The 23,293-nt window shown below is 43.6% G+C and overlaps 1 protein-coding gene across 6 annotated transcripts in view; it reads right to left on the bottom strand.

Moving 5' to 3' along the window:
* LOC119186238 (uncharacterized) overlaps window positions 1-23,293 on the bottom strand; it is an 80,692-nt gene that overhangs the window by 51,846 nt on the left and 5,553 nt on the right. For 3 of the 6 annotated variants that reach the window (XM_075867408.1, XM_075867403.1, XM_075867402.1), the window contains exons 2-9: window positions 22,381-22,434; window positions 18,650-18,694; window positions 15,138-15,206; window positions 13,500-13,724; window positions 11,506-11,595; window positions 10,228-10,293; window positions 8,357-8,428; window positions 6,734-6,778 (exon numbers count right to left, since the gene is read on the bottom strand). In XM_075867408.1, coding sequence (XP_075723523.1) covers window positions 6,734-6,778; window positions 8,357-8,428; window positions 10,228-10,293; window positions 11,506-11,595; window positions 13,500-13,724; window positions 15,138-15,206; window positions 18,650-18,694; window positions 22,381-22,434 — 666 coding nt within the window. The remainder of the gene's footprint in view (window positions 1-6,733; window positions 6,779-8,356; window positions 8,429-10,227; window positions 10,294-11,505; window positions 11,596-13,499; window positions 13,725-15,137; window positions 15,207-18,649; window positions 18,695-22,380; window positions 22,435-23,293) is intronic. The other 3 variants (XM_075867409.1, XM_075867410.1, XM_075867407.1) reach the window with 3 other exon arrangements.

Raw genomic sequence — 23,293 nt, forward strand, 5'->3', positions numbered from 1 at the left:
AGTAGTAGGCTGAGGAAGCCAGAAACAAATAGCATAGTCATATGATCGGAGGCCTTTGCCAAACGCACTTATGAATTAACAAAACATTCAAGTTTTTCCTGTCTTGCTGCGCCAACAATTTTATTTATGAACAGCGAAGCACATCAATACCACAAATACTTATGTTTTCTGTAAAATTTCTGCAATATCCAGGGGAAAGAAAACTCTGCGTATAAAAATGGCCCAATTGCCCGAATGAAATTGTGAAGAATTGCGAATGCATTTCGTAGCGTCCATGATGGCATTTCACGCGTGAGAAATTAGCGTTAGAAGAAGAGAGTGAACGGTGGTTAGTGGTTATTGAAAAGCAAAAAAGGCACGTAATTTCTGTCTGCCTCATGGGTGACTCGGCGCAGTGCCTTATAGGAGTGGGGGGAAGGTGGCACAAAAATAATAGTGGAAAAATAAGAAGTAGGACAGGCAAGTGACAGAAGAAGGAGATCAGAAAGTTGGGATACGGTTGAAGTAGTCCAAGAACGGGGCACCTCACAGCGAGAGCTTCACAACGTCAGGAGACCGCAGAGGGTGAACCAGTTCGACTAGAGCTACGCTGTCGTCGGAGATAGTGGGGGCACGACCGTTCAGCTTGAAATCCTCCGAGCGAATCACCGAAACGGCGAGAGAAGGAGCGATGAAGCACTACACCTGTCATTGTACCTGACGGCGATAATGTCAGCGTCATATCAACACAAACGCTACACAAACCCTTGCAGCAGAAAAGCTACAAACGCGTTTCAAACTTACTGCACTGAAGCGGTGGCGAGTCACGTTCAAGTCAAGGAGGGGAAGGCGGAGTCTCCGGTAGCTAGGGGTGAGGTTAAGCGCGTGCGCCCGCAGCTGTTGCTGACAGCTGCAGACGCCGACGCGTGACATGGTGAGGCCTATGGTTGCTAAGGACGCACGCGCCCGAGCTGCTGATATGCAAGAGGGCGGTGGATGGATCCCGACGGATGCCTGACATAGCTTGACTAAGACATGCATTCGCATTTGAAACTGTCCCAGTTTCAGCTCAAGAGCGAAACAATAAATGTAACAACGAAAAATCGGAACGTCACAGGAAAGAAGGGTAAGTAACTAGAAGCTGGCTGTGCACTGCTCTAAGGCAAATAAAGGTGCACAAAAAGAACGCACGGGTAACACAGGAAGAGTGCGAACTGTCCCATTTGTTACTTTAACTAGCTCCTAATTCAGCTCTTCTAGCTAGCAGCTCATTCCCTTCGCAAATGCTGCCGCTTCAGCGAGGGAAGTTACCTTCAGGGGGTCAATAGCTTCAACGAAATTTGATGGAAATAGAGGAAGACGTACATACGATATAAACGTACAAAACATGAACGCTATAATATGGACCGGGGGATGACCGCCGCCACAGCTTCCTTGATGGAGTATTGAACGTTTTATTTGAAGGTAGCAGGCTCCGTTCCTGCCAGTGGGGAGTTATAGTTTCGTCCCCTATTCTTCCCATTTGCATTCTGATTACCACCAATAGCATCCTTTCTTCTTGTCATCTCTGCCTGTCAGTTTTCAGTAATATGTGTTCAGTTGTGTGTGCCACGATTTGTACTGATTTATTTCATTGAATGAACGAACTTTCAAGACGAATTTCGGGTGGAGGGAGGAGCGCGTTTGGCGTTAGGTTTTCGCAGTCAAAGTTGTCGGAAATGCTCTGATTACTCTGTACAATCGTCCATGGTGATCTCCCATTTTGGAATAAAAGCACAAGAAAGACCTTTTCTAGAGCAGAGCTTTCATTCTCGAGATTTCTCGTATTTCATAGAGGAAATTATCATGATGAACCGGCGCGAACTCCCGTTATCTCCTCTCTATCTGTCTTCTCTCACATCCACTCCCAGAACAAAAAGCGTAGCAGTTTAAAGGAGATTTGTTACGGCTAGTAGGCCTCGGGTATTTGTAACAATGCGTTGAACACGAGGCTTCCAGCATAGCTTACCGGTGCAGGGAATTTGTCAGCAAATCATTGAATACAAATAGTCCTCATTGTCTTCTCGAGTAATCATCGGCCTTTCTTAGGCACGTGAATAAAAATACTTTGTAGAGTTTATTATAACCTTATGGTGAGTATTTAGAGCTAAGCTTGAAATAACTCGCTTAACCAGCCCGTGTGCAAACGTTTTGATATAAGTGATTTTTAGAGGGCTAGCGCAACACGTTCACAACCGAATGCCGATGTACCTAAAGAGGGTGCCATTCTCGTAATGCAAATAACGAATCATATAAATTGCAAAAGGGTTTCTTGAAGGGCTACTTGGCACGTGATACTGAGGGGAACAGCGCGAAAACGCGATGGAGAAAGATTGAATACACGACACAAGCGACACAAACAATATAAATCGTGTCGCACTGATTGCCGAAACATTAAAATGCCTAGGGGCAAAACAATGTCTATTTTACAGATTAGACCCGACAGACTACCTTGAGGAAGGGTGCCGCTTAAACGTAAAAAAATCACAGCATATCCATGAAGTGAATGATGATCAGTGAGATGAAGTGTCCATCAGCCCGTCCGTGCTTCCGTCCGTCCGTTCATTCTTGCTTCCATCCGTGCGCGCGACCATCCGTGCGTCCATCAATGCGTCGGTCTGTCTGTCCGTGTGTCTGCCCGTGAGTCCATCCATCTGTCCATCCGTCTCTCCGTTCATTCGTGCATCCATCCGTCCTCGCATCCGTCCATCTGTCTGTCCACCTTCTAGCTTGTCTGTCCGTTCATCCGTGCGTCCATCTAGTGAACATTTCGAGTACCACCATCTCCCTCACATACCCTGTGACACAGAACCGCTCTGCGCGTCCATCCATCCGTCCGTTCATCTGCTAGTCTGTCTGTCCATACGTCTATGCGTTCGTCCGTGCGGCCATCTAGTGAACACTCCAAGTATCGCAATCTTCCATCTCGCCTCCCCTGTGGCACATACCCGTTCTAGAGCGGGTATGTGGCGCTGGTGGCTACATACAACAACGGAAGATAGACAGACCCAAACCCTAGGGAGCTTCACCCCTAAAAGGAAAGGTTGAGTGTGAGCAAAAGTTTCTCCAAAGGATTTGTTTCGAATAAATGCACATGTAGCGCGTGCATAAACTTGAGGTTATGCCGCGAAAACAGCCTGGAGGTCCGATTTATTGTTAGTTGCTGACAAAAGCTTCACTGACGACTTGACACAATTGCACACTAACGCAGTGCTTCTGAAACTGGGTTTAATGTAGACCTTTATAAATAAAGGTCACGTACTTCACGCTGCACTGCTCAGTTAAGCCCCTCCTTCTCAACCTTTCGACCAATGTGGCATTTTGATTGTCGCCTATAGGTTGCGCCTCTCCCTGCAGAACTTTCCTGGCCACTTTCGACGTGCGTTCATGCTGTCTAAGCACCTCGACTAGAGCCTAAATCTCCTGAATCTCACTTCTCAGGGTTGCATTCTCACGCTCTAGCTGATGTGTCTTAGCTGTAGCTTGCTCTGGCAGCTGGCACTGCATGATTGTGCGAGACTCGAGGTACTGGCCCTCTCGATCATTCCAGGTAGGTTCTTGCTGAATCCGGACACAGGAGGCTGACCGGTTCCTCGAGTGACAGTGGTGGCTCGCACCCCACCTAGGGGTTGAAAGTTGAAAGTTGAAAGTTGAAATTTATTTCACCACAACGATACACCATGATTTACACAAACAACCAAGTTCATCCAAGTTCATCCCCCTGGTTGAATCCAGACACGGCAGATTGCTGTGGCTCGAACTACGCACACTGCTGGTTTGCTCGTCGGCGTCGTCGCCTTCTACGCCTAAAAGTGTAGGAGTCGTGGAACCGGCTTTCGCAGGCCCGATCCACCGTCGGATGTGCTCCTCCAATGATGGAGCACATCGGATGGCACGTATCATTTTCAGGAGGTAATGAGACCATGCAGTTTTGACAGGTGATGGCAGTAGGAGTGGGAAAAACGTGCGATCGATGCCCTGCTTTCCGTAGGTTCAACAGGCGTCAACTTGTCGTCCGTGGAGCGTGCACTGGATCATGGTCATCCCACACATAACGTAGTTTGAAGCTTTCGTTTGGTCGAAGAGGACGATTACCGTCGGCGTTCGCTTGATGCGCCGTACTCCAAGAACCTTCGGATTTATTGCGTACACGAAGAGTTCGCGAAGACAGTCGTAAGAGAGGTCAGGGTCAATACCCCAAACAACTCCTCGTCGCGTATCCCCTGGTGGCGTGTCAATACCCCAAACAACTTCTCGTCGCGTATCTCTGGGAAGCGCCACGTAAGCTGAGACTTCGTGGAGCTTTTCTCCCATCCGAATTTGGATTAGCGTACGATTCCGCGTTCCTAACGTGCGGCGTGCTTATCACAAATGTTCTGCGTTTCGATGGCACAAACATTACCCTCCTCAGCCCGCAGCGGGCCGAGACAAGCAGGCATTACCAAATCTTAGGTAACCTTCAATCGACTCACTTTGTGAACGTCCATACCTCCCTTAAGACGGATGACGACCCGGTTGTGATATTCAGGCCATCCCGGCTGACGCAACGTGGCGATGAGCTTGTGCACCGGCACCTTTGGGTGCGCTGGGCGGGCGACACTATTACTGGCACCGGGACCAGTACTGCCACCGGGCGTAAATTCAGACACCACTTCTTCCGGCAGTGGGCTAAAATCCACCCAGAGGCTTCATCCTCCTGCCAGGAGATGTCCTCACCCAAGACCATGTCCTCGAGCGACATCCTCGCAGCGTCTCACTTGGCAAGCCAAGCCGAGTGCCACCGTGGCACGGGGCTAATAAAAGGGTGAAAACGTAGCCTACTCGCGCAGAGTGCGTTTCCATTTGGTCCAAAAGATAAACTGGTTCAGGTTAGTCGAATAAACCAGGTTGATCGGTAAACGTCTGGCCAAGAACATTTAAAAGAGAAGGAGCCGATGCAAGTGCGTTCACGTCGCATCTGGCAAGTGGCGTCTCTCGAGTGCCGAGCAGCTTCTGGGACAGCATAAATCAAGCTAACGCACAATAAAATTCGCTTAACCGCGTTCAACCGCATCAACTTTAATGCGATAGCATTAGAGAGCTCGTTTTGCAGAAACTTCGTTGTCGTTAGTCTCCTTGGTGGTGATTAAAAATTCAACGCATCCCTAGGGCGAACATAAGAGATAAAATCAAATAAATAAAAAAATTCAAATCGAGTGTAAATAGAACACACTATCTCGGCGTGGTAAGCGGGTGTCCTACCAAAGAGTCGTGCTATTGCTTCAACCTACTTCAGAAAAAAAAACTGTACGAATGCTAGGCACTGCGTGGAGTGTCATCAAAGAAAGTTATATTTGCTGACAGAAGTGTAGAATCAAAAAGTGGAAACATGTGACTTGCGCAATGAGTGGCTGGCTTAAATGAATGACTGGTCCACCAATTACAAAGTGCCCAGTTAAAACTCACTATTGTTATCAAAAACAGCAACAGGAGAGTGTGCATTTGCACAGGTAGGCGTGGTGTCTAACGGATGCGTATAGGTTACTTTGCCCTTGCGCAAATGATATTCCAAGATAGTTTTGAATTGCCCATATTACGGGCAAAGAATTTCCTTCCTTGTGGCAGGGTTCAGGTGTCGACAGAAAAGTGAAGCCAAGCTAGCTATTGAAAATGTGATGCAAACCAGACCAAACATTGTAAGGAAAATATAAAAAGGTAATTTACTATTTATTGGGAGTTCTTAATCACGACGTGATATTCTGTAAAGAGACGCCACCACATTCTTTGCAGATATTTATGCTCTTTTTGTAACGCTTTGTGACTAAAAAATTGATGTGGCCCACAAGTCTGTACTCACCAAAAGAAATTACATATTCAAATTTTGTTAGAGTGAATTATAGCGTTTCAGTAATTAGAGCAAACATGCTAAGGAGGAGCTAAAACGTCATCATTTTTTTTTTAGGTGAAGGCCTCTCACAACAGCCTCTCAGAAAAAGCTACCATTAAATGTTTCACTCTTGTTAGGTTGATCTAAATAAATATACAATTGGTGCGTGACTAAGTGATTGGTTGTGGCTAATTATCGCGACCCTATTCATTCATTCTCCGGCGATGAGAAATAGAGCGGAATCAATGCGGCAGCGTTTTATAATCTGACGATGATTTGTTACCATGTCCCTGCCAAGCGCTCTTGATCATTGCAGTGTGACCATTTGTTTTTTTTTGTTGCTTAAGCAACCGTCAGATATTTATTTCTGTCATAATAATCCACAATGGGCTCTAAAATTAAGCTAGAGTGCTTACGTACACAAGCATAATCACTGTCATCTAGTACAAATACAATGCACATTCATTTGTTGCTTAAAATGTCCTCCAAAACAAGATTGTAAGTTATTTAACGGCGCCTGTGATGAGTTTTTCCATTTGAAATTTCGCGTCATTTACAGTAGACCCTGTGAATAGACTTTTCCTTAAAGAAAAGCTGACAAACTAAACGCAGTTTTTATTTTTTTGCCATTCTAAAAAATGTATTAGAAGTGTACTCATATGAGTCTCGCACTCAAAGCTTGCATTGATTTTGCCAACAGGTTTTGTCTCGAGGGATCACCACTGGAAGCCATATTGCTTATCTCACACATGCGGTTGTAATTCCTGCTGAATTAATTGTCAATAGAATGCTTCATGGTAACAATGAAATGTAATAAGCACAGCAACTTTTAAATAGAGTTTCACTCACCCGTAGTACCCGTTACCTTATGAACGATGGTTGTGCTGGAAGAACCTAAAGGGGAAAAAAACCTCAAATGTAGAACTGCTCTTTGTGATACAAGGAACACAGAGTTCCACCTAACGTTAAGACACATCTATTGGAGACTATAGAAAACGTACTTCCTTAGAGTACTTCAGATTTATAGTACAAAGCGCAGCATGAATAACACGCGTTTTGACAATTTCACAAAATATAGTGACTGAAATTAAAAAAGTATGGCTTGCGTATCTAGATATTGTAAAATAATTGTACCTTAAAGAAGATGAAACGGGGCTGGTAAAGATAAAAGCTTTTGTTTGTGTGAACTGGTGACCTTTCGTACTAAGCGACACTCAAATATCAGCGAATGTGGAAAGCACCGACGGCCGTACGTCGGTAATCTGAGTAGCGACCCCAATTCGTGAGCCTTTATACGTATGCCTCATAATATAATAATAATAAGTGTCATTGCTGTGTACTCTGGAAGGTATACAAATACACACCCATCATGTTTTTATTATTTCAAGAGCAGTCCCCGTCATTCGCGAAACAGCATGTAAGTTGAATAACTGCGCGCCCCAAGCGAAGAAGCGCGTCACAAGAAAGTGAAAACGGTAATGCCCACGAAATAAGCAAAATTACGTGTGTGATTATTTCGAAAACATACAATCCAAGCGAATATCAAGATAATATAAGAGATTGAAGAAGCGTTTCAAATGCCAGTCTTAGTATTCTAGATATTGGGACAACACACAATTCTGAAAGCTAGAATTGCTCATTGAATTCTCAAGCGCAGCTCTGAATGTAAAGGAATGCTCTGCTACGAAAAAAGTTAACATCTCAGTGCAAAGAATAATGCAAGAAAAAGGCACAGCAGGAGATCATCAATATGTGTGGTGAGAAGTTTCACTAGTAAGCTATCTTGGGTGACTCAGTCATTTATTTCTCTAACTTAAGAACACCCGGAGAATCGTTTGACAACAAATATAATTATTTGTCTCACATGCATAATAAATTATTTTATTTTATTAAACATTATTAGTGTAAATTTCTATGTTACATGTGTCCCGACTTAGTCAGTATATTAGCATCATGTATTTAAAAACAAGTAATAAAAAGAAATATGTGAACAGGCTTTTTTCCTTGACTTGTCATCCTCTATTAAGTATTTTATGTTATTCGGGCTTAGTTTGCATTACCAAATGACGCGCACTTATTAACGCCATTTGGTTGTAGCTGAGTCTCATTATTTAGATTATTGAAACCTCTCACTTTTCACTACAATCTTTATCAATTAAATAGTTATACTTATGTTGCATTGGAGGTCCCGTTTTCTTTTACACTACAAATCCTCCTTCTGTATGCCTTTATTTAGTACATCATATTGTGAATGAATAAAATTTGATTTCATTTATTGATGGACTGATGGATATCGTAACCTGTGCGGCAAAAAGATAAACATCCTGCTGCAAATAGCGTGGTAAAATAAAATGAGGCATAATCGCACTCAGTGAGAACGTTTTGAATGGCGGTTGGGAAAGAGGCATTCATAATGCACGCCTTCGTCACCTTCTCTCTGAACTTGGAACTTATGACCATGACTTCACTTACCCAGGGTGCTGACGCTCGTCGTCATGCCATGATGAGTTCCACTGCCTAGAGCTGGTCCTCCGCTAGCACCTCCTATAGTATTGAACACACATATTAATTTGTTACGAATATATATACACTTCTTTCCCTACACTTCTACCCTTATTTCTTTGAACGAGGGTCTCGTACTGGCAGATTTGGTGTATTTTAGGTTTTATAAAAGGGACAATTAATCAGCTGCCCGCTCATAATAAGTTCACGCGCTACGTGACGCCAAACATGCGCATAAGAGTGTTTTCACACTCGTCGCTTGACTTATAGATGGCGCTGACTGTCACTCCTACTTCTAAATTCACATATAAACCCAAAAAAGTGAATGGAGGGAAGGCCGCTGTGGTAGCTCAGTGGTTAGAGCATCGAACGCGTTATTCGAAGGTCGTAGGTTCGATTCCTGGTCACGGCTGGTTATTTTTTCATCCACTTTTCTTTCTTCTTATTTACTTCCATTGGTTCTAATAACTTTCCCAGTACATTCCTTGGCATTACTGTCTGTTAGATCTCATATATATATATATATATATATATATATATATATATATATATATATATATATATATATATATATATCTCAAAGCATTCGCCTAACTGCGACGGTCATACCTACTTGTATAAAATTCTTATAATCATCAGAATAAGACGGCCCTGTAAAAGCTATCGCTCTGCAACATCTACCTGCAAGTGCATGATCATAAATGATTTATGCGCGATACGATTTGGAGGGGTTAACACAACAATATAGGCCTTATGTTATTCTATGTGGCATGGCTAGTTAGACAGGCAATAAGACGACGCGTTTGCAGTGTTAAAAGGGCAATGGAAAAGTTTGTGCTTGTGATGCTTCTTTCGGGCATTCGAGCGTATGTACACCATCGAAGAGTTTTGTACGTTTTGCACAGCTTCTACGTTAATAACTAGGCAAATTGTGAGAGATTCCAAAGCTCATTTTTACAAACATTTGTGAGATGACAGTGAGCTTGATGGATGCACAGTTTTCCTTGTCATGGTTCTGAACTTCGATATTGATTCAGTGTGCTTTAACGTCCCAAAGCCACCATATGATTATGAGAGACGCCGTAGTGGAGGACTCCGGCAATTTCGACCTCCTGAGGTTCTTTAACGTGCGCCCAAATCTGAGCACACGGACCTACAGCATTTTCGCCTCCATCAAAAATGCATCCGCCACCACCGGGATTCTATCCCGTGATCTGCGGGTCAGCAGCCGAGTCCCTCACTGGACCAGTGCGATGGGGCCTCAACTTCAGTATAAAAAAAGTGATTGCGTACAATTCACATGAAGAATGTCGGTGCCAAACGGGCATCGTATTCTTTGGCAGTGCGGGGTGTATAGGGAAAATTTCAATATCATAGTCGTAGCAGATGAACTCTTGTTTATCAAAAAATAGAAAAACGAGATATATTGCAGTGAAGTGGCGAGTGGAGCCATCTCATTGACGTTCATATTTGAAAATTTGATTGAAGCGCACTGGAAATCACGGACAAGAAGGCGTATAAAGCACAGCGCAGGTAAGTGCTGTCCTGTCACCTAAATCAAGTTTTCAAACATGAAGCACACCAGACACATCTACAGTAACAAGAAAAGTCTACTTACTGCACCGTGAGGTTACTGTGTTGAGGTTCACCTATAGAGGGCTGCTAGTGACTTAGCTCATTTACAGTGTACATTATCGCATTGTCCACTCAAGTCCTTGTTTTACTTTTGTATTGGTAGGAGGGCATATCAGTTCATAGCTCGGTGAATGTTGTGGAACCTATTATTGTTCAAACAATGCTCGCAGTTGTGAATGGATAGGTCATACAATGAAGGCACTGACCTGCACCAAGGGAACCGATTCCTCCCACGCCTAGACTGGTGCTGTCCAAGCCAATGCCACCAGTACCTAACATGACATGAAGATAAAAGAATAAACACAATGTCAAATAGAAAAGCGCAATATATGCTTTTTTGTGAAATTAAATGCAAAAGTGAGATTTTCGGCTTCGTTACAGGTTAACCAGCATTTCTACTTTTTCACTGGTTGAAGCAGTATGCTCGGTGAGTTTCCTGTACTAATTTCAGTTTGTGTCATAAATATAGCATGGTTACGCTTCTTAATACTCCAACATTATCAAATATAAAGTGAAGAGATGGGAGCCAAGGTCTTGTTTTTGTGGGCAAGAGCACCTGCTTTTGGTCTTCCACACCGCTTTTGTCGGTAATGCTAAAAAAATCAAATGTGGAAGCTGCAAACGTGGAAGTCGCATCCAATGTAGAGGCAAGTCTACTATTTGGTAGACAATTGGAAAGTTCATGTACGTTTGTACAAGTGGTAATTTTACATCGTATACGGTGGCAGTTAACGTGCACGAGAACATTAGAACATGTGGTGACTTCAAAGTTCAGCTCTTCTGGCAGAGAATTTTGTTGTATTAAGCAGTTTCCCTAACTCCCAGCACGCACAAAACATACTGACAACAATTAAAAGACTACTGCTAAAGGAAATATGCACTGAGCGGAAGTGTTGATCACCTTATTTAGCCCAAGTAAAAACTAGAGACCATCTCCCGAAAGGAATTATGACGGAATGCGAACCAGCCGTGGTGCACACGCTGTTGACTCGGCTGAAACGGGTGCCAATGCGGGGGCTGGAAGAATGGTTTGAAGCGAAACTCGGTGTAGCCTTTACTCGAGTAAACGTTTCTTAGAAGCGCAAAGACACGAGAGATGGGTCGCGTTTCATGTAAGCTTCATCGCAGTTGAACAAGCCGAAAGGGTGTTTCCACTCGACGTGTGGTCGAGCGTTGCGGGTGGTGGAGACGGTGAAGCGAGAGAGAAGTATGTTGCGAGCGGGCGGAGGAGCAACAACACCTAGGTGTGTTGGGAGGAGCCGGCAGCTCCTGCGGGTGAGGGAGAGTGATGTCAACGCGCAGCTGTGGCATGACCTACTTGGTTTCGCTCCAATAACTGCGGCGGGGGCAACGTGGTGCAGCGCGTTGCACGGAGACACGAATGGACAGTGTTAAACGGGCCAGTCAAAGAACTGCTTCGCATTTAAAAATATTTATTTCAAGGCGTCCTGCGTTCTCTTTTATAAGCTATCTGCTACACTCACCTGAATTACTTGACCAAGTAGTTGTCATGCCACCATTGCTGCCACCCTGAGCACCAACCAAGCCGCTGGTGGTGCCACGGCCGTAGATAGCTGAGATTGCAAAAATTGCTTTGTCAATTCGAAATATAATTTCATAATAATGTGTCAATGCAAGTTTATGCGAGAGGCTGCAGAGTGAGTGATGTAAGCATTATGCCTACATGGTATTTAATGTGCCGACTGTGATTTTAAGGCTCAAATGCACAGTTAACAACATTAACACAGAAATTCGTCAGTGATAACGTTTCGAAAATCTGGGACCATTAATTGCACAGTCCCGTACTGTAATCTACGTATGTAGTAGATGCACGCGTTGACATAGCTGATCCACCACCGATACGTGCGCGGCTTCCAATGGCACTGCTGGCGGCAACTATAGTTAGCACGTAAAAAAGAAAGTAGAAGCGTAAAATATATGGGTGACTTATATATTTACAAGCAGCATTTAAAACACACGAGATGTTGCAGTATCTTTTAGATATAAACTTTTGCTACGTTAACCTGTTGCTATGCATAAAGAATACACGTTGACGTCTAAAAATATCACTGCATGCAGTGACATTACAAGCGAACGTATGATTTTGGACTCAGCGAAACACTATGCCTTCTAACCGAGTCGTTGGGGAACAATAGAAGTATGTCATTTAGTGGAAAAACTTCGGAGAAAGTACCTCCCTATTTCACGGTATCAAATACTGGTCCTTTAATGAGTTAAATTCGGCAACTTAGTAAATGTACATATTTTCTCGTTCTTCACTCTTTTAGCTACTACAAATACTCAAGGTCAGATGTTACCGGAGGAAGTGGGTTAGAGAAGAGAAACGGGAGCTTTACGGATACAAAGTGCATCCCTTCATAATGACAGCTACTGATTGCATACACTGAAGAATGATGTTTTAATGAGAAGGAAAAGGGCTTGCCTTCTTTAATAGACACAACACTAATGAGAATCACCAGACAATCGTTGCCTGGGTGCCTGTTGGTTGTCATCCCTCTTGCTTGGAGAAGCAATTTACCAAGGTGATAAGTGTAAAAGCGCTTATATAAGTTGGGAAGAAAGTGCTGCGGACAGCAGATAGCTAGATAAGTGAGAAAAAATTTGCGACATGGTAAGTTTTATATCAGCAATAGTAGCGAAAACAGATGTGTGTTGAGACCAATTTTTAAAGGACCAGGTTCGCAAAATAACTGTATTAGTCTGCTGCCATCAAGCGTGCCTGCTGAGAGTGAGATTTTGAGCTTCACTGCGTCAACAAATTGAGGAAACGTCGACACACCTTCAGCACGCTTGCAGTGTTTAAACCAAGTTCAGGGCACTTCTTCAAACTCCCCTCTTTCTTGATACTTCGGCACATGAACTAGCAATTTGGATTCTCTTGCCCATACTTCACCACCATATGACCCATAGTTCAAGGGGCTGAGCTGGAAGTGCAGGCTCTCACTTAGTATAACTCGAACGTCTGCGATACCATATCAGCTCGGCACAGCACCATAGGAATTTCATCAGATGTTTTCTGTAGTGACATGGTAATTAGTACACTTTTGATGCTTCAAAGCTTTTCAGAATTGTGTAGAACAATTTATCGTCCACGTAATGAGTTCAGCCACGTACTAGTCTCCTATTGTGTTGCCACATTGATATTGCTAGCACAATAAACAATGAATGGTTGAAAGGCATATGGAAAGAATTATTCCTTTATATACAATACAAACGTTTATGGCGTGACATAGCGTTACGGTGGCCTACATAGACAGACACGTCAGGAGACTGCTACAGCTCAAGGTGACATGAACTAAGGACGCCTCGTACTTGGATTTTCCATCGAAATAATTATCTTGCGTGATCGCGCACAGTCCAACTTGGTCTCAACGATGGAAGATAACCAGCAATTTATATTATGCTTACATGACGTCTATTTTCTCCTGAACAATCTTGAAGTAAAAAGTGCACCCACTTGATGTCGCAGATGATGTAGTTGAATAGCTGCCGCCAGCGGTAACGTGTCCCAACCCCAAGGATTTACTTGAGGCTGTGCTTAAGCCAGTTGTTGAGACACCGCCCAAGCTGCTGCCTATGCCCATGCCCAAGCCACTCGTACTTGAAGCTGTGCCTAAGTGACCGACCGAGCCAACACTCCACCCACCTCCTAAACCAGCGCCCAGGCCACCACTGGTTGAAACTGTGATTGAAAAAAAAAAGCAGTTTGAGCTTCATCAAAAGAAGAATCAATGCTAGAGACAGCGACTCATTATATATCTGAACATGTCAAGTTTTTAGGTTTATCTTATTTTGAAATGTTAAAGGGCTTTTAAGACCACCTTGGTTTAAATTTTCATGACATGTGCTATAGCACGTAACCCAAAATAGATGACGTGCGCGTTGACAGGCTGCTACTAAAGTAGACGTCCAGTTTATGGAAAACTCGCGCGTTAGGCACGAACGCAGAATCGGCATTCTCTTCACAGTCACATAATATGTAGACACGTTGTACAGCAGAATTACCTGAATTATTAAACAATGTTTCCACCAGACCAGTATCACCGTTGACGAGATGTGTCAACTGGGCGTCATATTCAAAGAACAGTTTACTTCGTAATTGAAGACGTGGCTTTGACCGTGTCATCAACTACAAAATATGTGCATTTATGATAAGTTGGAACAGAACGTACTCAATATATGCCACGTGTAAGCACAATTGTTCGCATGATTGGCGTGCCTTTTGTAAATCTGACAGCTTAACAGTTTCCTGCACGCGCAAGAAAGCACGCTGCCACGTTCCGCCCATTTTGACAGCGCTGACGGAGCGCCATCAAGTCTCCATTACGCTGTTCGCACTGACAAGGATAGTATTCAGACACGAGGCATTTTTTATTCTGATTCTTCTTTCTTTTAGGGGCGAAGCTCTTTCGCTGTGGCTCAGTCCCTCTTCTATAGCCATCCCTTACTTCTCACAATGCTTTAATAGATGGATCTGGGCTGTTGCAGTACGTGAAGTGATCACTAGATAACATGGAGGCGTGTTGCGTGTGGCTTAGTTGGATAGGTCTGATAGAATGGCGGACAAATAAATGGAGGCACGGATGGACAGACAGGAATTTTTGACTTGATTTGACTCGATTTGATTTGACTTGACTGACTAACTGACTGACGCAGCTTAGAGCCCGTAAAGTTTCTCCTCACTCATCATCATTCAGTCCGTATATATGCTGTGAATTTATCTTCATTTTGATTAACCATGCTATTATGCATTTCGCATGCCAAGTACCAAGCTATGCTTATGGTCATATTTCAAAAATGTTGATTCTTATCTTTTATTTATTGTGTTGTATATTATCAACATCATGCCCATTCCTGCCGCAGCACTAAAAACTGCTTGCGTTGTGTACCTAATAAATAAATAAATAAATAAATAAATAAATAAATAAATAAATAAATAAATAAATAAATAAATAAACCATTTACCTAAATAGTATGGTGGATAGCCCACTGCCTTGATTATATTTCGCATACCATGACCTCTGGCAAGGCCAGAAGTATGAATAAACTTTCAATGTGGCTGGAAAATGCCATTCTAAATTAATAAAGAAGTTACCTGCAGTGTTTCCGCTCTGGCCACCAGCGACACCACCCAAGCCACTGCTCAATGACCCCGCTCCTCGGACTACGATGACAAAAAAATAGTGGAGACATTTATTTGTAGTCCACATTGTAAGCCTTTTGGACATAAGCAAAGACTTACTATGGCATTAGGAGATAATAATGTTATAAAAGCCAACCCTCAATTCGTGTCATGTAGTTAGGTTGTAATGCATTTGCGCGGGCAAATGCATTTGCCCGCGCAAAGCGTTTGGCTCTGTTCAGTATCTTGTAAGGGCGTATAACAATGCGGCGTGTCAAGATATCTTGATTATATGGGCTGCATGACACACAGAATGAAGAAGTACGAGATAATGTAGTCATTAGTTGTTTATGAAACACTAAGAAAAATACTAGGCAAGATATGAACCCGTGTCTCGAGATGTCCAAACGGAACACTCGAAATCTTTCATGTATACGTGGTGCCAAAAGTGATCTATAACTGCTATTATATCTATCTAACAGTGCATAAAAGCAGCTGCAGACCAATCTTCAATAAAATCATTAATAATTGAGGAGCATAGTGTTTAAGGTACTCAGTTCCCCTACACTCTTCGACGTGAATATTGTTCATCTTCATGGGACAGAACTGACGAGGTTTCCCACGCAGAATTGAATTAACGTCTTTGATGTTAGTCTCCGAAATGCAGTAGTCACTGGTCATGCTCGTTGTGGCAGTCGCTGCCATCATTGGTGTGCGTTTGTTACCACTACGATGGCGCTAATTTCAATATATCTGATGTTAATTATCATCATGGGCTTATCGGTTCATTTCTCAGCGTGGATATCAAAGTGAAAGCTCCGACAATGTCTCTGCGATCTTTCTTTTTTCGAGCAGTTACTGATGTAGATGGTTGTTGCCCCCTCTCTTTACAAAAGCATTCCACGTGACAATGATCAACTAATTTGCTGCCTTATCAGCACACTTCGCTAAAGTACCAATGAAGGTACTCTACATACCATCTTGCAGGGATATTAAAGGCAAGTTTTCAAGCAGAAGCCTCTATAGACTCGAACTGCATTCAAAACACGCTAAAAACGCCAGGCCTGCGCGGAAGACGCAGCATAGTCACAGCAAAAGCTAGAAGAGCAGCCTTTCAGAGCCTTTTCAAAACACTCATTGGGTACCTACTGCAAGCACGCTTGCTTGGTACCCACTAGGGCAATATTAATAATTTTTTGGGCGTAGTAGGCCGGCATTCACTATGCTATTTTTCGTCATTCTTCTGAGAAACGTGGTATCCGCTAAACACTTGAAAGAAATTTTGCGCCAATTGTTCATGCAGTGGCTGACGACGATGAGAAATTATGGCTGAAATGGGTATGCGCCACAGTTAATAATGTAACGAACAAATACAACGCTGGAAGCTAAAACAGCTATTTATTTATGGCGAACTTGTATCAGTTAACTAAATACGCAAAGGTTGTCCTGAGCTCGCTAGAGAACACCTCGTCAACCTCTTCTTTTGCGTCTTGCTGCGTGCCACTCCTTCAAAAAACCGCCGGCTTTCTTTTTCCAGCGCCTGGTGTGGTCACACGCGCAGCCAGCGTTGCTTGGCGCATTTGGCTTGTCAATTGGTGTGGCAGAATTCATAGGACCAGAAAGCGGCGCAAGACTTCTGTAGGTGCCTAACAACATGCGGCAATATAGGGAAACAAAAACAAGCTTTTGTAATGGGTTGGAACATTGGATGGCCCACTCGCCACAATATTCACATTGTGCGACGACTAGTTGTTCTTTCGCATTTTCAAAAATGCTTTATAAGTCGTATTAACGCGATTGATTTCCCGACATCAAACTTGCCTAATGCAAGTTTGCCAACAAGCCTCAAGCACCGGCGTAGCTCAGTGGCAGAATTCTGGGCTGGCACGAAGCAGACCCGGCCTCGAGCCCCACTGTGTTCGTGGTAATAAGTCTCATTTTTGCTCATTTCGTGCAAAGTGGTTACGGACCCCGGTGGCGGCTGCAGTCAATTACGTCGTCGCGCGTGACCCGATCAAGACGAACGTGCGCATAATCATGGGGCGCAAGCAAAGGAAGCACAAGAGGTGTAAGGTCAGTCAGCGCAGCCACGTTCATACAGACTCGGGTATTGACGAAGAAAATTAGCTCGAGAAAATCAATGTTGTTCCAACTGATCAGTCGCACAAGAATCTAATACGCTATTTTGCTGGCATTGTGCGTTGTGACAAACGTTGAAAAAATATCACAAACCTTCTCTCGGATGAGAAACTGGGTAAAGCGAAGCCTACCTTGCGTGAGATGAAGCACAATGGTCCGTTGTTAAAAGGGAACATTGCAACACGTGGCGGCCATTCGGCACCACCACCGGTTGGCGGCTGTAACGAGCTTTGCGCAGGCGCGATGCACCCTGTGAGTGTTGTCATTTCGTCGTGCGGTACTGTGTGATGCCGTGCCTCGAATCGTCTCGAAGAGAACCATCCACGAGCACACAAAGCACCGCGCATGGTACTCACTGGGCTTGCACGGAACTGGTTGCAGCTCCTGGACGGCAGTGGTACCGATCGGCCGCCACACGCTCTGATGATCTCTTTAACATTCGACTCTGGTTTAATGGTTTTCCTTTAGTTTCTAACATTTTTACTACGGCTTGTCACTGGCGTTTTCCTTTCATTTCACAAGCACTCATAGTAGAGAGTGCACGTCGATATTCACCTTTTTCCCTGGTGAAATCCCAGAGTCATTGCTCGTACGCTGTTCTATTCCTCAGCTGAAGGTTAACGTTAGTGGCCATCCCATCCATTCCAAGAGACTGATTTAATGATGCAAAGAAAGCCATGCTGAGCCCCCGCCTACCAGCTTTCGTCTCCTTTTCCTCCCCTCCACACACTGAACGACCTTGAGTGGGCGTACGCATCTTGTGATTTATCGCGGACGCAAATTAATTGTGGCAAACGGATCTTTCATACTTTCTACTTGTGGTTCCATACCAGAATATTAAATGCGGGTTTGAGAAACACCTGTTTTCTTTCGACGCCAATGCCACGACAGGGTAGCCGTAGCAAGCTTCTCTTCACAAACAAATAACTAGGACATGAGCCCGCTGACAGTGGCTGTAAGGGTGACAGATGTAATAGAATGTCCTTGAACTAGTGGTATTTCCCGAATAAGCTGCTTTTCGGTTATTTTAGGCCGTATTTAGTAATAATCCTGGTGGCCAAAAATGATTGACTTTGAATCGCAGTAATACTAATCGTTATTGTGGATAGTAGCACTTTCAGTAACATGACTATCGTTAGTGGCGGCATTGGGGCTGGACGCTATGGCATTAAATTTTTATTCATAATGTATTGAGGCTAAATGTGATTTGCCAGTCCTAAAGCACAATAACACAATAAAGCTGGTACACGTACAAGAGGCTTATATATTTTATCAATGTGTGCACACATTATTTGTGAGCATTTGAAGCACTAGTTCTTCTGAAGGTTAAAAAACGGCACGCTTACCCGACGAAGCCGGACCAATGGCCAATCCTCCACCGCCTCCAATACCTGGCAATTAATACACACGCACATAAAAATAATGCGCTGTGGCTATTATATCGTGTGGCTACTATAGTTCGCACTATATCGTTTTGAAAACTCTTGCTGCTCTTCCACCACTAAACAGTAGCAAGCAAAAAAAACATGAAACTGAAAACCGCATCAACGAGAGCTAACTTCCAACTGATTTTTATTTGAAGTGAATAGCTTTTTCACAACCAACATAAGCACGCGCAGAACATATTCAGCAAATCTGTTTTAAATCCAAGAATTTAGAGAACACCCACTAAAAATACTAGATCTTTGTAGTCACTCAATTGATGCAAACATTATCTTTGCAAAGGGGAACGTGCAAGGGATTCGAAAATACCCATATTCGCTGTGAGTAGCAAGGGAAAGTGAGGGGCTGCCAGAAGTCCAGAAAAATATCCGTCCACGTTTCATTTGCGTCCCCATTTGTAACATTCATTGTATGTTAACTTTTGTTTAAAACCACGGTGTGCTAGAGATACTTTAATTGAATTATCTTGGCATACACTTGATCTTTATGCCACACCAATCAAGATTGAAGACCTCCATTTATGTAGTATGATGCAATAAATGATTCACATATCAGAAGCGAACGAGATTAGTATTGAGTAGAGCTGGCCAACTTATTGATTCTGTGGTCGTTTCGTTCATCGCTCGTGAGAAATGTTTTCAGCGCAGAATGTTAAAGAACGCGCAATAATGGATGCAGAGAGTATACACTTGAGAACGAATCAACCGGTGAGCTAGTGTATTTACATTGACCATTGTGTACATCGGCTTTTGTTGTCTGCGCTATATAGTTGTGAGCCGTCTGCTGTTGCGAGAATTTCTCTGACTAAATCAGTCAGAGAGATTATCTTGCCAGTTGCTGCGTCATAACAACGCTCTCGAAAGCCTACAGCTTATCACTAGACGGCGTAGACAGCGATTTCAAGACGCGCTCTCATCGTCAGCGTATATTTGCTCAAGAGCATCGCTCCGTTCTTTTGTCATATCACATCAGTGCAGAGCGGCATGCAGAGGACGAATATATTTTCCACGCACTCGTGTTTTCAACTGCGTGAAGTGACAATTTTCAGTTCAAAAGAAAGTGGAGATCTATGCCACGCAGTGTTTTGAAACAAGTTTGGACAAGTTAGTCATCACTCGACCGAGTTTAGTTCAGCACCGGTATTTGACTAGAACGCGGTTCTCGGTAAATAATTCGTCATGATGCCAGCCATACCGCCGAGTTCAACAAATCCCACCAGGGCGGCCATGTTTGGTTTGTCGACGATTGCGATATCGCTCATATTGATTGATTGATATGGGGGGTTTAACGTCCCAAAACCACCATATGATTATGAGAGACGCCGTAGTAGAGGGCTCCGGAAATTTTGACCACCTGGGGTTCTTTAACGTGCACCCAAATCTGAGCACACAGGCCTACAACATTTCCGCCTCCATCGGAAACGCGGCCGCCGCAGCCGGGATTCGATCCCGCGACCTGCGGGTCAGCAGCCGAGTGCCTTAGCCACTAGACCACCGCGGTGGGGCGATATCGCTCATATGCAGTGGCCACATCTGCCAAAAAAAAGGGATATGCCATCGACCTGCACGAGTTGAAGCGCCGAGCGTAAGAACCTCAACAAGAGCGTTGTTGTCAACTTAGGTACCTATGCCTCAAATATATTTTAATCTCTACCACTTATAACAACTTTGGGTTGTGAAATTCAAGCAATTCTGTGGCCGTACATGGTAGCGGTGGCCGAAACAACTTATCTGCACTTGTCTTAAAAAACAGCAGCATCATAGTATTGCAACCGTGCTGTTCGTTGTTTTCATGCACTGGCTATCGGGCCACTAACATCACAGCTCGTCAAATACTACAACGCGAAACGTCGTTTGTTCATATCGGTTACCTATTTGATATGCGTACAATCACATGACGACGTTAATCACCTTCTTGGGAACTTCGTCCAGTGTTCGCGCTGTTCTTCGAACTTTTGAGTTACGGTGTCCTGCTTCGGTCGGTTGCCCACATCACGCACGTCTAACGTTTTAGCGACATGCCATGTGATGAGCTGCTATGTGATACTCTGATTCTAGTAAAATGGTTAGCTGTTATGTGATTTTAGGTGGGGAAATGCTAAGTGGCTAATAGTTATGTGACCTTCACCAGGTGACCAGTTTACACTTGCTATTACGTTATTTTAGTGACAGGAGTGGCTGGTGCGTTATGTTACATGTTTTAGGCTAATGAATGGCTCTTAAGTATGTTCTACCAAAATAACAATATCATGGGTTTCACGTCCCGAAACTATGAGATGATTATGAAAGACGCTTTAGTGAAAGGCACCGGAATTGAATGTTCGGGTAGTCAGCAAAGCAGCGTAGTCACTGATCCACTGTGGCGGACTGTTTTACAGGAATGTGTCATGCAGCTAGTTGTTACGTGATTTCAGTAATGTAACTAGCTGTTACGTGATTCAAGTAACCAGCGTTGTTACGTGTTCTACACTGGGAACGTGTCAAGTTTCTAGCCTTCGCGTCATGTTTCATAGTTTTACTCACGTGACTAGATGTATGAGACGTCCCGTCATTTTTTAATAACCTGACTTGAAGTTCCGTAATGCTACCGGATTTTTAGCAACGTGACTTTGAGTTACGTGGTGTTATATACGTGATCTCAGTCATGTGAGTATACACGTTACATGAAGTCACTAACTCTCAGTCAAACTTTAGTTCTAACATGATGCTAGGTAATTTTTCGGGGCCAAACATACTCGCCCAACATGGCTATTACATTTCACGGCCGGGCATATAGGCGCACGTGTTGAGGGAACGTCCGCTACGGTAGAACAATGGCTTCGGTGCTACGTAGCTGACTCAAAGGTCACGGGTTCGATCCCGGCCAAGGGGGTCGCATTTCAATGGAGGCGAAATGGTAGAGGTCCTTGTACTGTATGATGTCAGTGCACTTTAAGGAACACAAGAACAAAATTTCCGGAGCCCTCCACTATTGCGTCGACTCGGAACGACGCCACAAAGCAGACGAAAAGACAAATGATCAAACAAACGCATACTACTGCATCCCTGATAATTATATGGTGGTTTCGGAACGTAAGACTACAGATGTGATTACTACTATCATCATCATCATCATCATCAATTCTGTGCACACTTTCCGGCTTAACAAAAAAGCTTTATCAGCTCCCCTGAGTCACAGGAGCCGCCGAAGCGCGCAATGTCCGGTCATCAAGAGTGGCCGGAAGGCCCATTGTCATCCTTATTCCCCCCCCACCCCCCTCCACATACTCCCCTAACATGATTTTTTCTGAATCAATAAAGGTTACCTACGTACCTAACTAGAACTCTTAAAAAATACCGTGAATACACTGTTAGGCGCAGAAAAGGCTAGAAATTATAAACGAAATGAACCTCTGTTGATACATTAAGCCTAACTATTAATTGTGATTCGCAACAATCTATCCCAACGCAGTATTTACAACCACAATTCTTCAGTTGTTAGAAACAAAAATGATACCGGCAACCACTTTTTTTCTGCTGAACTAAGCGTAATTAAACTTTACCACTTTTTCTGCTGGACAAGCGTAAATATTCTGCAGTATGAACTGAAAAGAGGAATCGTTTATTTTGTAATGAAACAGTGAAACTGTACTTACTCACACTCCCAATAAGTGGCACAGATATATTTATCCCTCCTGCATTATGAGCCGCTGAAAAGGAACAAAATAGTACGTGCGGTTTACCAAACACATCATTTAAATACTTATATGTTGAACTTATTGACGACTGTTCAGAGTGTCGCAGAAAATATTTAGTAAAAAGAAAATATCACTTCCACTGCTGTGCTCGTTTGTTGGTGTTCTGACACATAATTTTGAAGGTGAGATAACTTCTCAGATAGATTTGTGCGCACACACTTGCGTATCATGTAGGAAATGTCGACGGTTAATGTAGCCTCACACATACTGAATGTCAATATTAAAGTGAGTGTCGCGCCGCTGCACGTGAAACGCGCATTCTGTTTTCATGTAAACAACCAACCGCCCTCCTGCGTAACAAGTTTGTGTTGATTGCCACTATCCTTTCGAGAGTCATTGCTCAGGCCTCACCTCAAGTTCTTCAAATCCTTTCGAGAGTTCCACGTGCTCTGTCGCTCTAGACAAGTGTAATCCCGGGTGTACAAAGGCTGATGTTCTGGACTCTTGCGTGCATTTATGTGTAGTCACGATTATTAACAATGCCCAAGAGGGGATTATAGGAGTACCCAGATAGTTTTTTGATAAAATGAGCAGCCGGCTATGTTTACACGAAAGCTACTCAGGGTCTCACCTCACACGCCTCTCGACTAGTTGCGACTAAGCGCTATAAAGTCATTTCCCAAATTATTTGCCATTGATCGCTCGAGAAAACGATATATATCTGTCCTGCTGTATAACGAGCTTTCCACCTGTGATAGGTGGGTCATTAGCTGCTCCTTTAAACAGAGAAAAAAGATGCGAGATTTTGTTTCAGTGCTCTCTTAATGATGCAAGTAAACAAGCACTTTTTGTCATCGAAAAATCACCACTT

The sequence above is a fragment of the Rhipicephalus microplus genome, chromosome 6 (assembly GCF_043290135.1).
Source record: "Rhipicephalus microplus isolate Deutch F79 chromosome 6, USDA_Rmic, whole genome shotgun sequence".
Taxonomy (NCBI): Eukaryota; Metazoa; Arthropoda; class Arachnida; order Ixodida; family Ixodidae; genus Rhipicephalus; species Rhipicephalus microplus.